This window comes from Opisthorchis viverrini, assembly GCF_000715545.1.
Source record: "Opisthorchis viverrini unplaced genomic scaffold opera_v5_283, whole genome shotgun sequence".
NCBI classification, from domain to species: Eukaryota; Metazoa; Platyhelminthes; class Trematoda; order Opisthorchiida; family Opisthorchiidae; genus Opisthorchis; species Opisthorchis viverrini.
Window position 1 is genome coordinate 26,210 of NW_008751942.1, and position 21,986 is coordinate 48,195.

The 21,986-nt window shown below is 42.2% G+C and overlaps 2 protein-coding genes across 2 annotated transcripts in view; one reads left to right on the forward strand and one right to left on the reverse strand.

Annotated features, from left to right (window-relative positions):
* Positions 1 to 8,375: 8,375 nt before the first annotated feature.
* The window catches only part of T265_09539 (hypothetical protein), a gene marked incomplete at both ends in the record, with an annotated part of 30,841 nt that continues 17,230 nt past the window's right edge, over positions 8,376 to 21,986 (reverse strand). Inside the window, 5 exons of the mRNA XM_009175638.1 lie at positions 8,376 to 8,941; positions 11,266 to 11,477; positions 15,072 to 15,258; positions 17,007 to 17,588; positions 19,887 to 20,074. Of these exons, the coding sequence (XP_009173902.1) occupies positions 8,843 to 8,941; positions 11,266 to 11,477; positions 15,072 to 15,258; positions 17,007 to 17,588; positions 19,887 to 20,074 (1,268 nt within the window). The remainder of the gene's footprint in view (positions 8,942 to 11,265; positions 11,478 to 15,071; positions 15,259 to 17,006; positions 17,589 to 19,886; positions 20,075 to 21,986) is intronic.
* On the forward strand, positions 11,288 to 11,494 carry T265_09538 (hypothetical protein; the record flags this gene model as incomplete). The annotated part of the gene is made up of 1 exon (XM_009175639.1): positions 11,288 to 11,494. A coding segment is annotated over one exon (207 nt), but the record flags the coding sequence as incomplete, so codon positions are not given.

A 21,986-nucleotide genomic window follows, 5' to 3' on the forward strand; every position in this document is an offset into this window, starting at 1 on the left:
CATTTTGCCACGATTGACATAGCACAAACATGTCATACAGAAAACAGACTTCGTGTGATGTCTTTCCAACTTGGTCCAGTTCGACGTTGTAGGTGTTTTCATTTGAGGCAGGCCTGTACACGACTCTATGAGAACCTCGAATAAAAAAGTGCTAGGCCAAACCTTCATTACATTATTTGTTCGGATGCTCTAGCTATATGGAGTATCTCAAAATAACGTAACTGCCGAGGAAGTTGGTTGATGTGTAAGTACTGTTTTACCAGAATGCTCAATTCTCCGATCGTCGGCAGTCTGTGTCCTCAGATTACTCAGTAATCTGCTGAGCGAGTAGCGTCTCTCATGTATAAAAAAGGGCGCGGCCAACGGCGTACTGTCTCTCACTCGCATGGTGTTGGGACGTTTGCAAGCCAATTTCTGTGCTTGGCAAGCAAATCAACGGACAATATTATAACCATTAGCAAACAAATGTGGCACCTTCCTATGAGCACAGCTATTTTGAAATATCTGGTAACATCGGTTTTGCTGAGAAAAACCCCATTTAGAGGGGTATGGTATCACTAACCTGGCTTCTAAAGAAGCTCAGTGCTTGCGAGAAAATTCCTAATTTAAGGTATACAAATCCGTCCGAACTACTGATTCTCTATTAGGATGTAAAGCCGATGACTCAAGAGGAGCCACCAAGTTATTTGTCAGCACCATCAGGTGGGATTCTTAAAGTGCATCAAGTTAATGGTATATACAGTGAAGTAGCGTGATTTTGGAATCATTTTCTAGAGTATTTACTTGCTTTTCAAAGAAGTGTACTCTTAGCTGGACAAATTGTAAACGACTATCTCGCAGTGGGCAAACTTACTGTTACAAAAAAAAAGGAATTTTAAACGATTTATTGCAGTATACCCTTCTGTTATAGGGTACACATACCAATTTCGTTCTCACCTGAGTCAAATTCTTGGTAACTTTTGAGCTATCTTGTCACCAGGAGATTACATACACAGCGTCAGATTTGATCAATTGAGTTGAGGTTTTTCTACGGTATGTGTCGTGAATGTGAAACGTGTCTCTTGTTCGCCGCTCTATCAAGTTAAACCAACCCGAATGGTGGAATGTGAAACGTGTCTCTTGTTCGCCGCTCTATCAAGTTAAACGAACCCGAATTCCATGGCTGAATGACCCGAAAAATTGCATCAATAAAGATGTACGTGCCGCGTGGCATGTGTATATGTTAAAACTATCCTGCCAAATACTCCGGCATGTAAGAGTGATTTCGTGAGTCAGGATTATCAATTGAGAAACTGCATTTGAGTTCGACGGAACAGACAAAATGCTAATTTTATGTACTTTTCTGCTTGCTTTTTCGCGGAAGCCCACTTCGTTTGCTTCTGACTTTGCGGCACTCCAAACCATGTATTGGAAAACAACAGTTCCTCAGTAAAATACAGCTCGGTGTAATCGAGCAGCTAATCAACAAAAAGTGTACCATTGATGGAAGAGAAAATTAAGCCAGGTTCGCCACCAAATCATCGTCATCATCGACAGCTTCACATCAATGTTCAACACTGATGCTTCGCTGCCCCAATGGTCGTATATGTGGGCTTGGATATTGTCAGGGCACCCACACCTAGACAAAAGGACGATTAAGGTCCTCAGCCAAATCCCTTGGCCCAAAAGCCTAACAGCAATGCAGCGGTTTGACGGGAAATGCCAATGCATTACCATTTCTAGGGAACAAGTCACCACATATTCCAACCTTCAACCTGGAGCACCAGGAGACTGTGTTTGTCAGACCTCTAGTCAGTGACCAACCAGGTATAACAGACTCTGGAAGCGTCGCGCGGACAGCCCCCAGTATAGCTCAGCGGGTCGCTGAGCTGTGCGAAGCGTCACGTGACGGTAACGACCAGCCTCTTCGTGATGGTCGCCACCAAGAGCTGTTTGTCAGTGTGTTAATGAACATACACCTCAACGTCTGACCCAGCATGACTTCTATGTCTTATTCAAGTCCCTCAAAGAGTTGGCTGTATACTAAAGGTGTGTCTTCCTGCTATCAATCAAACGATTACTACCTGCCACTGTATCAAATTTCACTGTGATTTGGATGGTAATAGTCGACACGCTAAAAATACGCAGATGTCGATGTGAGAGGCAAATCGATAGAGTCTTCATACTCATGTGCCCAGCTGTGCTTGTAAAGAAATAAATATAAATAGCTATTGAGAAGACCACACCAGGTACTCCAAATGCCACGCACGGGAGAATGTAGATCAGTAAGCATATCGAAACTAATCACCTCAGGGAATTTTTCGTTGCTCAAGTGAACAGGTTAGAACATATTGTAACGTCACTCACACTAACTCGCATCCTGCAAGAAACCTCCTTTCACGAGCATTTCTGATGGCTAATATTGATTACAGGATTGAATATGACTGCGAGAATAACGCAGGGCAAAAATCACACAGGTAGAGTGAGGTTAGTCCCAAAAGAGGACTCACTCAGTATGCTCTCCTGATTGGATTTCAGCAGGTTAATGTGGTAGAATCAGTCACGCATCACTCGGTTTAGGCGTGTAGTGCTAGACAGTTACTAAACACAGTGAATTGTGAATTATCAAGAATTAGCAATAGAACGCAACCAGGATTCAGCACCTATTCGATCGACTGTCGGGACTAGCTTTTATCTATGCCCATAAATGCGGTTCTGATATTGAAACATCTTTCGCTTGGGGCTTGGTCCTCCATGAAGATCCTAAGAACTTGCGGCTTTGCTCAAGCGTTCGTGTGTCCTATCAGATATTTCACATAGTTTTATATGGAAAAGACATTTCAATTTTGTAAGTTATCCACCTAATCAAGCCAACGATAAAAAGCAACGTTTTCTAACCAAAAATTTATTTTATGGCTCCTATTGTGAGCGTTTCTTGCGAAACTACATTCCATCTATTTGTTATTGAGGAGAATGTTGGACAATGTGGTTGCGAACTTTCATTACCAATCCATATGACATTATCAGTGCACTGTTAGGGATCGGAGTGGGTCAGTGGTGGTCCGTTGAGTTGTGATGCATGTGTGTTATTATACTTGCTACTAGCCGGATGGGACCTTCACTAACGATTGGTTTCTGGACCAGGTGGTCCCGTCGTTTGTTCTGTCGTCCTTTGTCCTAACTGTTAGGTGACCAAGTGACCCTTGAACTTGGCCTCCCTGCTGTCTTTCTGTGGTCGGCGTTAGCATGACTTTTGTCCTTGACCCCTCTAGGTTCCAATTGGTGTCCTCTGGCCACCTGGCTCCAAGCCTGTTTCTGGGTCTTACAATCCTATATTCGCCTGTCCTTAGAATGTTATATTTATCTGTCGATTCTACGATCTTCAACAGTGTGTTTGGCAATCATATTTAACGCCGAAAACCCGCCTAAGAAATTTGCGAAATACACTTGTTTGCAAAGTAATTTGGCTTTTCGAGAGACTAACCTGGAACCCAGCTGAATCTCCCGGTTTTTATGTGTTCAGGCAACTGAATGTGCTGTACCAGGCCGCCTCATGTTTCAGCCGCTACGATATTAGAAATATCGCGATAAAGATATATATATATATTTTGTAGTGCACTACTCATAAAGCTGCCGAAAATCCGTCGACAGCCCGCTACCGGTTTCGCCCTTCTTGGGGTTCATAAAGCAGGCGCACTCGCCGAGTTTCCGTCAACCTTGAAACCAAATTGCACGAACTTAACGAAGTACACTCAGTTGCATACTAAGTTGGTTTTCGACTTTGCAACAAGAAGGATGTTTTATTACTGCCTACCAGTTTACTGAAATCTTATTTTCAGTTTTCCCATTAGTGCGGGCAACTTTGCGTCACAGAGGTAATAGCATGACTTGTTCGGTATCCGGAGTGCGTGACGATTTGCTTGCGTGAAACTCACACAATTTAAGGGAATACGGCATCCAGATGCTGATTCAGTGCAGCACATCTTGTGTACGGCATCTAGTTACAGGAAACCGTGCCTTATCAATTGTGTAGAAGTTATGGAGTTTCAGTCATTGTTTACTTCGTTTTCGCCCCTGGTGCGCTGCATTCACGGATGACGGTATCTATAATGTTTGTTGCGTAACGTGCGTAAATTTTGACTGAGTGTGAGACTCTCCATCAACCATGTGAAGCATAACTGTTGATAACTGTTGAGACAGTATACGTTCTCGATGGGAAATAAGTTATATTACACAATCCCTCCCTAGTCAACCTAGTTAGTGACCAAACAACCCAACACACGGCAAGTGTCCAGTGAGTCGCACATTTCTCTGTCTAGTATATTTCCACCCATACGGAAGCAAATAAGCTACCCTGAGATGTAAACTTCTCACATAAGATGAAGTAAGCAACAAGCAAAACGTGTCATTAGATTACCACAAGCTATCTTAGGTGAGTCAATGAAAAGAGCTCAATAGAGAGGGGTCAAAACTTATTGTTCGGCAGCGCTTACCTCGGTCGATAAACTCAGTTAAGGATCGCATAATAGTGGAACACAGCATAAGGGATGGTAGTCACAGTAATCCCCTACTCGGATGTTTCTTGATTCGGGAAGAGTCAGTAGTTGAAGGACGTTAGTGGAAAAGGAAATCGAACTAATCACTTTTTAAGGACATTGGAAATTCCATCTTCAAGAATATGTACTGGGAATACGATTAGTTTGGTGGCCGAAAGATGTATCTCTAGTCTCGTTGGCTATATTTTTACAGTGGTTCATGCTGGAGTGTAAAATAAATTTGAATTTCTGGTCTTTATAAATTTGGTGATTTGTTCGCGCAGGACTTATGTGATCTTCGAGGCCGTGATCGCCTGAGATTGAAAGAGGTTGGCTGAGTAAGAACATTCAATCTCCAAGGACACTGGTTAAAAGTTTGTGATACGGCATTCTCATTAGTAAGAGTTCAATATCATAACATATCGTTCTCCAGTGAAGATAAGGGTTGTATAACATTTCAGCATGTCTGATGCGCGAGCTGGCCAGGGTATACTAGATTAGAACACATATGAGCATTAAATATTCTTCATTAGAAGATTTAAAGGACACGAGAACTGGACAAACTCTCATAGATTAACGGTTGATAAATGGAAGCTAGTTCGACATTTCCAGGGCTTCTTTTCTAATCGCAACTTGCTGCAAAACAGCCAAGCGAAATACATGACAGAATACAATATCTACCTCTGTTATAAGGGATTACAGTTCTAGATTGAAATTGCCTAGTAATAACAAGTCTTGTCAAACCTATCCAGAGAACAACAGAGGTGTATTTTAGTTGGCATTTCACGTACTGTCGAGGATTTGATGTCGCTATCAAGAGTTGATCCTTGAAACGAATCCTTTCACTGTTTGATCAAAGCGTGTGTATTTATGTTAGAACGCCTGCCTGTTAATCGCTCGGGGCGTTCCATTGAGCATACAATCTAACAGCATCACCACTACCACCGGGCTGCATAGTTATTAATATTTTGTATGCAGCGCGTTTTTGATGTTCATTGAGCATGTCCGAAGTTCTGGATATATCATATGCATAATGTATTAGATTCACGCACTATTTATACCTTTCTTCAGAGGATTCATGCTACTGACTTTGGATAAACAAACGTCAAATTCCTTGATCTCACGCTAGTTGGAAATGAGAACATGTAGTCTGCCTTCACACGCAACACACGTGTCGGAACCCATGGAAAAGTAGTTTTCTAAGCTAGCACGGTTTTTTAAATGAGCTGTTTTTAGTTCAGAATACGCAGTCACGGGCAAGTGACGTTTGATTGCGCGTTGGAAATGAGAACATGTAGTCTGCCTTCAAACGCAACACACGGGTTGGAACCCATGGAAAAGTAGTTATCTAAGCTAGCACGGTTTTTTTAATGAGCTGTTTTTAGTTCAGAATACGCAATCACGGGCAAGTGACGTTTGATTGCGCACAATGTGAAGTTCGCAATGAAGAGTGTCCTCGTGCGTTTTTGTGATGGTGCCGAACGTGAAATGGTTTAGTGTAGAATGAAACAAGTTCATTTTTGTAGCACACTATTAGCGATGGACCAACCAGAGAGATTACGTGGTTGACGAACGATTTGGAAGTGAGGTTTCGATGGTGCAAAGTGAAAATATAGAACTTTAGACACCATGCTCTGACAAGCCTTTTGTAGCTAGCTGCAACAAAGCTAAAGCATTCATGATGAGAGAAATATAGCTCCAACAAAAGTGACACTGCCTAGTACGAGCCAGTTCAGGAAGCGTTAGAGAAGCACATTGGCCGTATGACCCACAAATCAATTTGCTACTATTCCATTCCGTCTTAAGTTATACACTCTTTACACAACACTGCTTCGAGTCAAACAATACATTGTTTTTAGATATGGTTATGGTGTCTATGAGCGCGCACGAGGAGACCGGTGAAATCCAGGATGTTAACGTTTCTCCTTGCTGCTTTCACAAACTGTACTTACTGGAGAGGAGAGCATTTCAGCCAACATCTGATCGGGTCTCTACTCAGAATTGTTGTCCAAAATGACTAGTCTAACTATATGGGGTATGAGTTTTATTACTGTCAACCAGGTTACCAGCTCTTCTTATGATGTTAGGCCTAGTTCTGGGATACTAAAAGCAACCTTGTGAAATGAAGACTTCAGTCAGGTAGCGGTTTCATCGGTCGTATCTCTTCATATCGTCAAATACTTGTGTAGCGACAAGTATGTCACTGAAAAGAAGTCATTGTCTTCCACGGCTTCAAAGGAGTCGTCAGCTCTGTAAATAGAATGAAACTTCTAAATATATCCCTGCAAGGATGAATGAATGTCGTTGAAGTTTCCAAAACCTCGTGCTAGTGGTTCAATCGTGTTACGGCTACCGTGAAGTGTCCGAAGGCTTTCTCACAGCTAGCGGGGCTGTTCCAGTTCTTTATGGCCATAATCACGGAGTACACAGTCCAATTCAAGGGACCCCTGAAGACCCAAACTGTACATACGAAACTGTTTCATTATTTTGCATCGCTGATCCACATTATGTACCCTAAAAAGGAAATTTCGGAAATGTCCATTTTGTTTCGGCTTACATTTTACACCTTAAAATGGAAGAGTTCTGCTCCAGAACATTCAAACTTGTTGTCCCTTTGAAGTTAAAATATGATGAGCCCGGTACTGTTGAGCGAATTACGCATATTGACGAGTGAAAAAGAATCTGAATTCACGCGACTGTAACAGATAAAGTCACTGTATTCAGTGGCAATTCTTGGGAGAATATATTTAATAGTTCTATTTGTGCTGTTAAGAACAAAGTACCGAAAGATGAAAGGCTACGTGCATGACACAATTGGTAAAACAACTGTGGATGATGGTCCACTCCCTGGACCTCTCTAAAGTTTGGCCATCTGTGTGGCACACCCGGGGGTAGCTGGGTGCGGCGCGCTTGCAGTCAGGTGTTGCCTAAGCGAGTACTTGCTGATAAATCCCAATAGCTGAAGCGGCAACCAGGACCTGTCACGCTGAGTCGCTCTGGGGATGTTCTAAACATGCTCAGCCTCCACTTACTGAATCGGGTACTTTTTTCATTCTGAACCCATGGTGTTGAACGGTTCTATCAGAACACACCACTGTAAGGATAAAGGAAATAAAACTCAGCTGCAACTCAGCCACGTAACGTGGTATTTTCATGTCTTACTGGTAGTCATAATTGAATAAGGTGAGAAACTTTACACGAACTGGTTTGTAATTGATCCCCAAAGTGAACAAGTTATAAGTCTCTCGATGAATACCTAACTAAAGTTTGTCTAGCTTCGTATGCAGGGACGTTGTGCGGTGGAGCACAGGTGCTTCAATGGTACTGTGAAATTCTGTCTGGTGGTTTGTTTCGTACAACTAATTAACGTCAGTAACACTAAACAGGACAACCTAACTAAACATTAGCAGTCACTGGCACCCGGAATACAAAAGATTCCGTCGGGAATTTCGTGGGTGTGGACATGGATAGAATGTTATCCAGATGACAAAATATTTCCGCGCAACGCCTCAGGATTTTACCGAAGATCGTCAGACTAGGTGGACGCGCAGGTTCAAAACGAACGCCGCCATGTTGTTCAGTGTGGTAAAAATAATTCTGCGTACTAGATATCAATGAAGACGAGAGGACATTTTATACGCAATATGTGTGATGATTGTTTTGTGACGTAGTGACAATTTATTTAGTCTAGCACGCCTATCACTGTTTAGTGGATCAGTTTACTAGATTTTTAACCTTGTGGATCAGCATTTGAGTTGGAAACTCAAAATTAAGTGCCCAAGCCTCTCGTTCTCCAGCTGAGGCTGGAAGCTTCATCCACCAAGCAAGTAAGTAAAATGCAGCTGGTCTCTAGAAAACACCTGTCACCAATAAATTAGTTCTCGGTTGAACGAATTATGTGTGAGTGGATACATAAGTGTATACAATACAAACTCCGTTACCATCTTCAATCGCCGGACATAAAAAGCCTCGAAATAATGGAGTGTAATACTTATAAATTAAACTTCAGGTTAAAGAACAATCAAACACTAGTTTTGGCAATAATGTTTCGAGAAGAACTGTCAAGTAACACAGATTACAACATGAGCACTGATTACAAGGTTTCAAGGAATTTTAATAGAAGTCATTGTGAGAATACTGGAAATCGATTTTGTATCCAAAAACTAGCAAAATGAGCATAAGAATGGATGAAAGAAAATTAGTTTCCCAGCACCACTGTGTTACCAAAAAATAAAGGGTTCCGTAAAAAAATCAGATTTAGCGGATAGGCACTCAGGCACAGGTAAAGCTGCAAGGACTTTATCAAAATAAAGAACGCATATTTCATCTCAACCGGGGTTTGGTGCTTCTGTTGGTCGGAGACCACATTCCTTCATTGCATCGTGTATGGGTCCATAGACTGATATATCTTCGATTGTGATTGGCACCTAGGAATGAATAGTAGCTTTGTTTCATTGTCTGATTCGGGTGTATGAAAATGGAGTCAGGTGGACCGTCCAGTTCATTTTGACCGACGCGGGTAGTTCTTAGACACTGCTATGTGCAGTGCGCAATGAACCATGAAGTGTGTTAGAAAACTGTGCATTAAGATCAAGCGTTTCTAGTGCAAGATAATCCACGTAAGAACTAGGGAACTATACAGGATTTCAGTTTTCATGACAAGGAAGGAAACTTAAGCTGCTTTCGACAGTTTTCCCGGCAGTGTATCCATTCAGTGATCCTGTGTAAATAGTGTTAGTGCCTGAAAATCAATGTTTATGTACACCTGTTATTACTGTGATTCGTTTTGTGCTGAAAAATCAGATGAAAGCAGCTCAAGTATGTTTGAATTGTCTTTTCCCTTAATGCAGAGATTCCACTTTCATCTTGAATACACGGATGCATTCACGTTGGCAAAATTTGCAGGCCAGGAGAAACTGCATTGAGGGCTGGCCCATGACCCAGGTGTTGTTTTTATATTAGATTCAGATTGAAGGCTATCCCCTATACAGTAAGAATTCAAGCAACCATTCAATCACGAAAAGATTATTAAATATCAGTTGATTATCAAAATGCGGTTTGTTAGATTTTACAACAACAGAAGCCTGAAAGAGATACTCTGTATGAAATCGAATAACCGATCTTCCGCTCAGCGACCGGGTGCTATGCCAACTGGGCTACCAGAGACACTTTCGTCTCGTCACGTCGGTGACCTTAAACTTCCCACTTCGTTCACCACAACTGTACCTGACGGATTAATATTCGATGTTCGTCAGTTGGTAGATCACTACTCTGGTATGCGAGAGATTGTGGTGGAACTACAACCTCAAATACATCTTTTCACATGAACTTTGTAGTTCAGTGCCTAGAAAGCTTCATTTTGGCTTCTGATAAGGCTGAACTTGGAAAATACCAACATCTGGATCCTTACGACAGCCACACTGAGGGCACGGACAGATGTCAATCTTTAAACCATTAGCCGGAGCTGTGACATCAAAACTCAGTGACTATATTGTCTGATTTGTAAACAACATACGTGCTTATTGCATTTCGCTTTGGTGAGCAAACTGGAAAAGTGAACTTTCTGAAGACGCATTGAGATCGCGACAATAGAAAAGGATGTTTCTATATGGAAGCGTCCATGGAGGTTTCTGGAATAGTTGGCATATTCTGACGACTTCTGGTGAATTCCTTGAATTAGATGTACCCGTTCTCATTAATCGTCAGTTTTGGTCGCAACTTTATTGAGCCGACTATTCTGTCGATGATGCTATTTCATTGTTGATTGTCTGCCTTTACCTCAATGGTCTGAGTTAGCCTTGTTCAGGCCGTACTTTGGCTATCGCTTGCAGGAAAAGATGTTACTCAAACAAGTCAGGTCAGGGTGAGGTCTCCGTATATGTTGGTTTACGCCTACGAATCCGGATAATCAGGTTTGTGTTGCACGATCATTTTTAGACTATCCAACTGAGTCTTCGGGGAGTGCACACCATGGAAATCAATAATGTCTTGTTCATTCCATCTTTTTATGTTTTCTGAAAAGAGGTCTCTCTGAAACATCACCGTCACACTTTCTTGATTAAGCCAATGTCTTTTTACATGTGATGACGACCTCAGCGAATTCGATCAGGATGCCTTTGGTAACCAAACTATTTGTAGAAAAAAATACCTCCACGATTAGGCTTCGTAATTGTTTGTTTCGGTTGCGACATAGGGACATTGTTATGAATTTGCTGTATTTATCAGAGCTGGTAGCAAGACAAAGTAGGTTTTTAATTTACAGAGAACCTATTGAAGATTACCTACGCCCCACGACTAGGTTATTGCGTTTCAAATCCGTAGATAGGATTAAAGATGAGAAAAAACCTAATGGTTCTTAGATGGCTCATCTGTCCGAGGTAAAATGACTCGCGATTGACTTTCTCAAATTTCTGATTCGGATGATACTAAAATCACAGTGTTATGAGTTTTTTCGATAAAACCTTTACCACGTCTAATCCGACGAGAGCGAAACCAAAGTTTCCCCTAAATACTACGTCTTTGCTGATAGTCCCAAATGATACTCGATGTGCTACTCGATTTTTACTGTCCACTCCGCGAATCGATGCGTAACTATAGTTAGTAAACAACTTATTTACAAGACATTCATTACAACTGGACCCTCGTTTGCTGCATTAGACAAAAGCAGCGCTGGTGTCAATAACTATCATAACTGGATGGAAATTAACGGTTATGTAGACTTTTGGATGGGCCACAGGAATGTGTTACCTACCCGGACTGGTTTCCCCGCAGCCATGTCAGCGATACTGCCCCGTGAAATCTTCCCCGATCTGGTCTTGGGCAACTTGGGCACGACACAAGCTTGGCGAAATGCGGCGACGGGACCCACAATCTTTCGCACTGATGCAATGGCTGCGGAAATCACATCATCCTTTGACCTTTTGGAGCTGGAACTCATCACCAATAAGCCAAATGGGACGTGGCCTGGAATGGCAATGTAGGAAGAGTCATGTAAGTGGCTTAATCAGTTGAAAACATTGTGTTTTTTTTATAGATTGAGGGATGAAATTCTGCGTAATTTCTCAAGCAAAGTTTCAACAAAGCGGCGTTTTCCAATACCACAAAGTGGGTTTCAGTCTATATTAAAAATCAGTGAGGCTGTTGAAAAAAGGCTCTCTTGCTTTGCGTTCCTTTAGCAGTGGAAGATTTCTTACTTAACTGCTGCCAGCTCCATTGGCCTATAAATTTTTTAACCGCACATTTAAATGAGTGTAGAAGGTTTTGACTCAGGAGGAGTTAGCAAACCGTTATCTTTTAAGCCACTCCGAAGCGGTTATCATCTGGAATGAAGAAGAAAACACGCTTCAAGTGTTTTGATTTTATGAGGATTCTTTTAGGGAGCTAAAATCCCGATATCGTTGAAACTTTAAAAACGATGAAACGTCAAGCAAGACAATTCAACAAAACCAGACACGTAGTTTCTAGTTCAGGAAATGTTCTGCAATTTCAGATTTGACAAAGCTACAAGTGCGCGGTTAATATTTTGCGCCAGTCAGACAATCGTCCAATTGGTGGTCGTTGGCTTGTTCGCTGAGCTTGGCAATTTGATTGCAAACGTTTCATCACCAATCGAGGTGACATCATCAGTGCGTTATTGGGGAGCGTAGTAGTGCGTAGCGGTGGGTTGGTGGTTGGGCCCAACCAGCGAACACGCCAACGACCACCATCTACGCTACCTGATCTACCGACATTTTCCTCTATAGAAAATCGTCCAATTTCTCAGCTTCTGTTTGCTTCTGGATAGTTGTGTAGGTTTCATCGGACGGTCTAAATTTCCGATCCCCGACCTTTTTGTGAATCAACGCCACCCGAAAACCTGGGAGGTTGTTAGATTTCAGGTGATCAAATAAAGCCTACCAGTTTTCATGGTGTAATAATAGCATGCCATTAGACATTTCTGGAAATCCAAAAAGAATCCCTCACCCCGGACGACTGGACTCATTCGACACTACGGTCAGTCTATATCCACTCATAAACACAAACCAGTATACTGACTAGCAGACCTCAGCTTCGGCCCGCTCATATGTGACTGTCACAGGTTGATCAACTGAAGAACCTCTTGTAGGTGGACTGCACAGTGATCGATACCGACAAACCTTGTATTTTCTGCCCTTTTTGACTCCGGTCATTTTGTTCCTGACCGTCTGTAATCAAAACGTAGAGTTATGGGAAGCTTTGCTTTCCTCCATGAATTTCAACCACTGAACATCCTCATCTTTGCCCTGCTCTAAGTTCTTTGGTATCAGTCTGAGTTCTTCGTCAGTTGTGGCTTGCTTGGCACCCGTTAACGTCGTTTTCGTGTTTGAACTGAAAGCTTACGCCTGTGCTAAATTGCTGGTAAGTGGTGCACAGCCATACGGAACCTTCATGATTATCGTCTTCGAAAGCAACAAAAGCACCTTCGCGTCCAAGATAGTCTTGGTGCCTATTGCTTCTCGCCACTTGGACGTTCGAATAGACAACCCAAACACTAGTATCCGTGCCCCTTAGCATTCGAAGAAGTTTAACAGTTGTTTCTTTCAGAGCGTTTTTGCTGGAGTTTATTTGAACGTACTCAGAACTTTCAAGAAGATTCCGGATTTTAGGTTGTTGCATTAGATTTTTACGGGATCCGTTGACCCATAAGAAGTGTAAGGCGAATGGGATGTATCAGACACAGCAGGCTGTGACGTTGTCCCGAGGTAATATGTACAGAGAGATGTATTTCGGTTGCACTGAAATGTTTCCGGTAGAGGAATAACTTCAAACGAAACTGAAAAATTTGATTCGAAGCAGATCTATGCTGATCCTAGACCAGTGCTCTGGGCTGTACCTTGATTTTTGGGTCACTAAACTCAATGGTTTTGTTGCTGTCGGATTATTTCTGGTTGGTCTGATTGGGTTTCTGGTAGATATTTATTATAAACTGATATGGTGAGAACTCCATTCACATCCAAAATTGACAGTCATGCATGATAAGGAGAGGAATGATATGGCATCCTGATGGACGTAGCAACGATCGCATTCCTGTTGAGCTAAATAACACTATACTGATCAGACCATTTTCTGGGTACAGTGGTTGTGCCTTAGTCACCTGGCTCTGCTTCGCTTGTCAGTCGCACGTAACTGATTTATGGTAACCGCTGTTAGAACTTATGTAGATTGCGTTTCAACGAAGCACTACCCTTCAAATTTAGACACCAGGTGAATTAGAAAGGAAGCCGATAAATTTCAGCACTTTTTTAAGGTGGACTGCTATTCGTCAGACCAGTAAATTTAACTGTTAAGAATTCACAAATAATTTCTGAACTTGAATTTACCAACTTTCAAAGGCTAAATAATCAGATCCGTTACGCTTGAGTGAGTCATCTTGCACTGAGTTGCGCTAATTTATTTGAACATTACGCCATTGCTGACGTAAAGCACATTTGTTCACCAAGACCGCGGTGGCTAGGAAGAATCTAGTACTGGAGGAGATTTTGAAATCTTCATTAAGTTTAACAAGTGCTCTGAGTCATCACCTTTTGCGCTCTTCAAAGTGGTTTTGTAAGCCAGTATTACCTTTCTCATTGCTTACGCAGTGTGTGGTTGTTCACACGAGACAAATGTGAATAAGCTGATGACTTCAACTGAATATCATGTGGTAAGCTGGGTTTTGCTTCCTGATCAACAAATTGGCGATTTGTTTTGTTACGCTAATCGATTTGCTCAAAGGGTTTTCAAATAATTTTGTCTTTTAGGTGAAGTCAATATACTTTGAAAAGTCGACCATATACGAAACTCCAAAGAATCATGAACTCACGAACTCCGGGTTAGTAGTATGACCACGAGAACCACTTACAAGACGAAGTCGACTTTGAAATTCCTAACTTTGCTCACATCAGCAACAGTCTGTAAGTCGCTTAGAGAAACAGTAAAATTTATCCGATTAGTGAAATTTTTGTCTGATAAGTCGCTGGTCGAAGGGCTAGTCAGCATTTGCGACTATGTGATGTGGTTACGTGACTGAAAGTTGGGCAGCTCTACTTCGTGATTTAACCACATGGCTGATCAGCCGCTCAAAGTCAGACGGTCAAATGATCAGCTTACTAACCACAAACTCACGGGTTTGAGTTTCGTTGAAGTTTCGTGAGGTGCACACTGCCGATGATATCCAATAAGAATGAAACAGCTGTACAGTTTCCCTGGATTTCTCAGTGTAGATTGGGTTCACTTACACGATGAAATCTACACTAAGCTTCTCAAGTCCCCTTGTGCTGCAAACACCTTGAAAAGGTTAAACCGCCCTTTAAGGGCGCGGATGATCTGTTCTACAAGTATGAGTTCAATAGGAATCTGAGATAGTGGACAAGCATTTTAGGTAGTTTGATACCCAAGATGGGATAAGTCATCCATATTGGTGCAACCAGCACAGTGCAGTAGAAAGCGGATGCTATTTCCTCTATACTTCTGGTTGATTTGGTCTTCCATCTCATTAGCACCTATGGGGAAGCTTCTTTCCTTAGCTGATGGCGGTAATATTCACGACGATAAACGTACCTTTGACTTCATGGGATATCGCAATTACTGCGCAGTCCACAATGTCAGGTACCGCGAGACACGCTTCTTCGAGCGCACTTGTACTTAGTCGATGACCAGAAACATTGATCACATCATCTGCCCGGCTCAGAATGTAAACGAAGCCCTTTTCATCTTGATAACCAAGATCCATTGTGTCATAGTAACCCTGAAAAATATAAATATCTTGATTGAAGTCATATGCGGAAAATCAAGATCACTTCAACCCTGAATAGTCCCCTTACGCTTTAAAGCAAGCTGCATGCTTGTTAGGTCTGGTGTAGGCATCCATAAGTTTTAAGTCAGAGGGCAAATGTAAGATTTTTCGTTAGCAGACTTGGCTTAAACGGGAAGCTAAATTTGAACAAGACACGACAGTCGACGTCAGTGTTGCATTACCGGCATAACCAAGGACAACAAAAGACAATACCTACTGCCATCAAATATCCACGCCTTCTATAACGGGTTAATTTAGACGTGCTTAACATGCGTCTAGTAGAGTTGTGGTAACGCACTTGCTTCAAGTGTCCTATATCTGGAGTCCGAAGGTTGGTAACACCAGAAGTACGCGCTGTTGATGAGTTCCAATAAGAGCGAAACTCGAAAACACTGATCCTTTCCCTCAAACTACTCGTGTAGTGCGCCCGAAAGACTACTGTCCGGACAAAAACAATACAGATGCAGATTTATCTTTTAGCGCTAAATTCTAACCCATTAGTGCAATTGTTCAGTCTTCAAGTATGATGAGCCTATAGTTAAAATTTCGCCCGGTGGGAAACCAACATTTTTAGTGAATAACGAAATGACCTAACCTTGGTTGCTGAGCGCATTCAGTTAATTCCTCTTGTAAGCGCTAAGAAATTTCTTTCAATTAGGCTCAACATTTATTGCACAAGCTGCTGGTTCCACACAATGGGCCGATTATTGACACCCGTAACTAGTTGCCAAATCAGGCATCCGAACGGGATAGCAAGCAACCTTCCTGGCTTGGAAAATTTCCAAAAAAGAATACAATATATTTCCATGGGTACAATTGAATCTCAAATGCTCGGCGGTAAGAGGAATTCTGTCATTATCTGGTAATCATTGGGTGGGTACCGAGTGATGGAACACATGACCTTGATGCTTGGTTGATCTGAAAAGTTGGGAAATATTGGTTAGGTGTGGAGTTGGGTATTATTAACTATAGACTTGGTCAAACCAGCTAACCAGTGGCGAGTAATCAGCTGTTTCGTCTGAATAGTCTCCGGTCTTACTTGAGACCTGGTTCTAATCAAAAGTTTGTCACAACAAGAACGTTAAAATGGGAATCTTCTTGATACCCTACTGGACATTCATTGACGTCATTGCTTAAGAAATTGATGCCGAAATCTTAGTGTTGCCGGTTACTTGGCTATTTAGATAAAAAAACATTTTGACGATCTGCCAGTAGTCAGGTTATGCAAATAGATTAAGGCCGAATCCGATGTAAATGCAGGTTTCCGGCAGTGTAATTTGCATCGCAGCCCCAGACATGCCATGCTAATTTGTGCATCCAGATGGCACCACTATTCCCGTAGTGATCTTCGGAATCAGGTGGGAAATAGTTCTATACTCCCAAGTAGCAGATACCCGCTGTTTCAGCAAGTGCTGGCGTCATGAAACTGGCGTTGATATGGTGAAATCTGTGGATAAATTTATTTCAATCACACCTAGGGTCAACCTAGCCACGAGTGAATCAAACTAATTTTCCAGCGATGTTACAGCTCAACGAACTTCTAAACCAAGTGGGTAATGAACGAAGGTGCTTAAATTTCTGACATTTGAATTCTCTACCTCCAGGTTCTTGATTACTATTCATCAACCACCGCGAAGTGCTTGAACACTAGCTTGAAATCAAAAAAATGGAAGTTTTCATGATATCACACAAAAACTCACCGGGTACTTCTCAAAATAAAGCTCTTTGAAGAGTTGGTCATCCTTCCAAAGGCTTACAGCCGTCCCAGGTGGCATGGGAAGCTTGACCAATATACGCTTTAATTGTGCAATATTCTCAATTCTCCCGTCTGTTGTGTCGTCTCCAACTGATTGTGAGCTTGTGTTACCCTCCTCTTGATCAACCATTTGGACATTGTATCCGGGGACAGGAAGACCAGCGGAACCTTCTGGAGCGGCTAGGCCAGTGTTGTTCAGAAATCCATCTGGGTAGTTCAGACAGCTTGATGTGATTGGCCAACCAGTCTCCGTCTGCCACCATGTGTCAGCGATTTTGACGTGTGATGGAAGGACACCGACCAACCATTTGGCGGTACTTATGTCACAGTGTTCCCCGGCTACAAAGACATTTCGCAGATTGTTGAGGTTGACTTCCTCTGTTCTGTATCTTTTGCTCTGTCGAAGCTCCGGATCTTCATTCCGGATAGCTCGAACGGCACTCGGAGTCATAAACCACCCATTTACTTTGTTTTCCGCCGCAACGCGGAAAAATTGGGATGCATCTGGTGTTCCAACTGGTTTGCCCTGAGAGAGATCAAATAAGCCCGAAGGAGCGACTGAGCAAGGTGAAATAAAAAAAACTAACTTTGGATAACAGAATTTAAGGTTTCCGGTAAGAATTTCAGAAGCCAAACCGAACTGTCTGTCACAGATGAGAAACACTTCGGGACCAGCAGAATCCAAGCTGTCTTATAAGGATTTAGGTGTCTGAAGGGAGCTCATTGTCGACCCGTCTATACTGTGAACGTCAAGGACATTTAGTTTCTGTTGTCATGAAAGTGCTGTGCTACCACATTCACCAGTAATGAAGAAACCTGTAAAGCGATACCACGGAGGCTCCTTAATTTGCAAAATTCTTTTGAACTGTACACCGCTGTTATTTCCCAAAAAAGGATAGGTCCAATGGTGGGATAGTAGCAAGGCCGCCTGCAGAACTAACCAGATCTTAACAATGATGTTTACTGGTCTGGGTTATCAGTAGTCTGGTCTCTAGTTCCACAATGCAGACAGTACGTGTGGCCAACTGACGTATGTGCTGGCAAGGTTTGCCCTCGCCTGAGAGTGCAGTTATCCACATTTATATACAGATTAGCTAATAGTGCTTGTCCATTTACAAAACTATTTTCCCCATGGTGTCAGGAAACCAACTCTTACTAATCAGCAGCACATGATGGAATTGGCTAGCAAATCTCCACTGGCATTACGGGATCGACAAAGTGGGTCTCGTATTTGACAACGTCTGAGAGTAAGAATGATAGACAGCAATCGAAATAATGATGCTTTTTAAACTTATAATCATTGCCGGTAACTTTCAAGTCCATGAATTGGTGACTGTCTGGTCATTAGCGCGGGTGGTGGAAGTCTAAGGATAAGTATCTGGAGATCAGATGGCCATCCAGAAGTAGTTAGGTGCTCATCTGTTATCTGTTTAGTTGGCACAGAGTAAAGCAAAGAGAACAAATAGCCGGTTCTGCCCACGTACCAAGCTATCTATTTATAAAGTGCTTCTGGTAACCTCGATGTGGAGGCGATCGAGACAGCCTATACCGATTCGTCATGTGTTGCTTACCTCAGTGGGCAAAATTTGCAAACGAGTAGCACTTAGGCTGTACTCCCGTGTGAATATGAATCAGCATGTGAGGGAATCGGGTTTCAGTCCAAGTCGGATAAATGTGAGGCTAAGTAGGCTGGACGGTCCTAAATAATAAAACGTGTGCCAAAACAGAAAGGTGTCGAGAACCTTCCGTGCATCACACCTGTATTCTACTTCGCCTGAAGTTTACAGTCATCGGGAGGATCGGGTTAGGAGTTGTCAGGTGTAAAAGCACAAGTCTGTTTATCAGAGACCAGTTTAGCCTCCGAGTAGAGGTGCATTTACAGGGATGTCAGTGGGATTTGAGCCCAAAGATAACGTCGCCATACCAGCGAGGTGACTTCGTGAAAGCATTTGTCCAGGTGACCAGTTTTTGTCAGCCAATTTAAAGTTGTCTTGATCACATACTCATGTCAGTCAACAAGGTTGTATGCACGTTTATAACTGCAGTGAGCGTGAGTTTGTAACTTATTGCTTTGTCTAATAGTTTAGATGTGCAGCGATCTTGAGTTGACTTGAAAATGCATTAGGGGTGGTCGTTTCATTCTCAGTTGCACCTTCACAAATGCCTCATGCTGAACACCTGGGAAGGCCACTCTCCAGGGGCTCGGGATAGGGAATTTTTTAGGCAATACAGTCCACAAACTGCTTTGAACATCTTCCACAGTTTACAAAGGGGACAGCCTTTAAATATAGAGATCTCACTGGCAATGCACTCAGGATAATCGTTTCACGCTTGAAAAATATAGTTTTTCCAGTTAGGACAGCCAATCAGTATTATGTTCAAAATGATCAACCAGGATGTTTTTTCAGGGGAACAAAAACCTGCGCGTACCTGTTATGCTAGAAGATCAGGACATACTATAAAAGGTACGAAGAACAATAACATGCCAGTGTTGTGAATTTTCGTGCTTCAAATCAACAGCTGTCGCTAACTGCCCAGTCTTCATTATGGCTGTTTACTTCACAATAAATTGCCATTAGCCTGCCAGTTTACGCTGTACAGAATACCTATATTGTCCAGAAGGAATTATTACATAGTCTGGCTTTATTAAGGATGACACCTGCCAGAAAACGATGAAAATAACCGAAAGAATTGTACTTCTTGCGGCAAAAATGTACTTTTTCTAGTATGATTTTAAATTCCTGCGGGCAAAAGATGCCACTGAGATTTGCCTGATAAGCTCCCATCATGAGCCAATAAATGGAATACTCCAAATAGCACTTACTTCATAGATGATCGTTGTTGCTCTCTGAATGAGAGGTGCGTAGCAGCAGTACGAGTGTCCAACGACCCATCCAAACTCACTCGCGGCCCACCAGACGTCACCGGGCCGGATATCATAAATTTTATCTCCAGAGTATTTTAGTGCGACTGAATAACCGGCACTGTCTCGGACTACACCTTTGGGGTTACCTGACCAAGATGTAAGAAGCGTCTGACATTGTGTGAAATTTGAAAGATAAGGACTAACGAAAGTTTTTTCTTGGGCATGAAGTATTATACAACGGTGCAATACCTTTGTTAGTGATTGACACATGATGTCATCAAGCTATGTAGTAGAGTTTATAGCCTACCATGGCGTCGTCGTTAATGAGCGTTCAGCGTCCATTTGTCGAAAAGGCGAGTCAGCTGATCAGGCACTCATTCGTGCATTTGTGTGCGGTGCTGATACTCGGCAACAGCGACAAAGTGTTTACTATAATCCGTCCTAAGCACGTGAATCTAGGTAAAAGAGCTGGTGGGATTGTTTGTCTGGGGCCAAACATTCCATTTACCTTAAAATTAAACACGTGGTAACTAGAGTTCGAACTTAAATGAACGGCATGGCACGTGATCAATCAGCTGACAGTTCACAGTCAAATAAGGTTAGTTGCAATGTTGAGGTATTGACTTCAGCAACATATGGCCACCACATACTGTAGAGCGCATGGAGTAAATGATTCTCCAAGGGACTTTGTTGATTTTTTGTCTATATCGGCAGTTTAAGGCCAGTATGCACGGCGGGACCTTTCAGCCATAGATCTCTCAAAGATGAGCATCCAACTTTGAAGCTTTTTGCGTTTATCTGTAACCACTAGGAAAGTTCTTTATTTCAAAGAACAATAAAGATTTATCCAGCGGTATATTTTAGCTTTTGAAAGGACAACATACTTGCTTTACTTACAACTTCCCTTGCCTAGAGCCCGTGGCACAAACGTGGAACCACTTGTCCAATGGCTTATCAGACCGATGTGCGTTTTCGGTAAAGCTTGCATCTATTTGGAATCGGATAGTAGTCGATAGTCATTCGGCCGTAACACACTTTCCATGCCTGTCTGCCATGCCATCCAAAGGAAGCACAAGGGCTGAGATACTACTAAGTTGCCGAAGCCTAGACAGGCGAAGTCGAGAGACAGGGGTCTGGTTCGAACTACAGACAGTTCTAACCGCCCTGTATCCAGTGCGCAGAAAGTGATTCACCAAATTTCGGCGATGTATGAGGTTATTCAACTTCTATGAAAGCATAGGGTTACCGTTTCAGGACTTATGTAGATAAAGTTTACCATTAGCGCTAATTTTGCTTGTATGGAATGGGCTTTCCGTGTAGATGGCGATTGGAGTTTGAGGTAATCAACCCAGAATGATAACAGCTGCTGAAGACTGACAGGCTTTAAGAGGGATTCAGTATATGAAACGAAAAAATACCTCATCTTATAAGGAAGTGTTTGATACAAAAGAAAAGCATGAGCCAAGCATGGGAAAATACAGATAAGAAAACGATCAATGTTGACCGATTTCATGAGAGAATGACTAAAAAAATCGTGATGCCAACTTGCTTTCTCATATGCTTAAGATGCTAAGGCCCAAGTCTTTCTGGCAAACTTCTTCTGTGTGGTAAGAAAATTCTGCCTGAAAATAAAATGCTTTTCTTGCCAAATTCACTCAAGAATCTATCAAAAATCTTCTGGATGAAACCACCGACCTTGCGTACGTTTTAAATTAGCCCGTAGAGTGCAAACCCAAGTGTTTTGTCGTTGACTGTCCATAAACATACTGCTCTCATCTATACCAATACGTAAGTGAATATCATGGGTAGTTAAGTGGATAAAATGGAAGAGTTCTTCTGGGAATGACTTTAGTTTAATCTTTTCTGAATGCAGAATTCAAACAGTCACATTGTATATCGCTACTCTGAAGCACCATTTTCTTGAGCCCGGGTAGACCTTCGGTGAAGTTCATGAAGTTCCGTTTTGACAACAAAAGTGTAAATCCATGCGTAGGTGCCCTATATTCGGCTTCCCACCCCAATCTAAAAAATGATCTTCGTTTGTTTAATCGTCAAGGG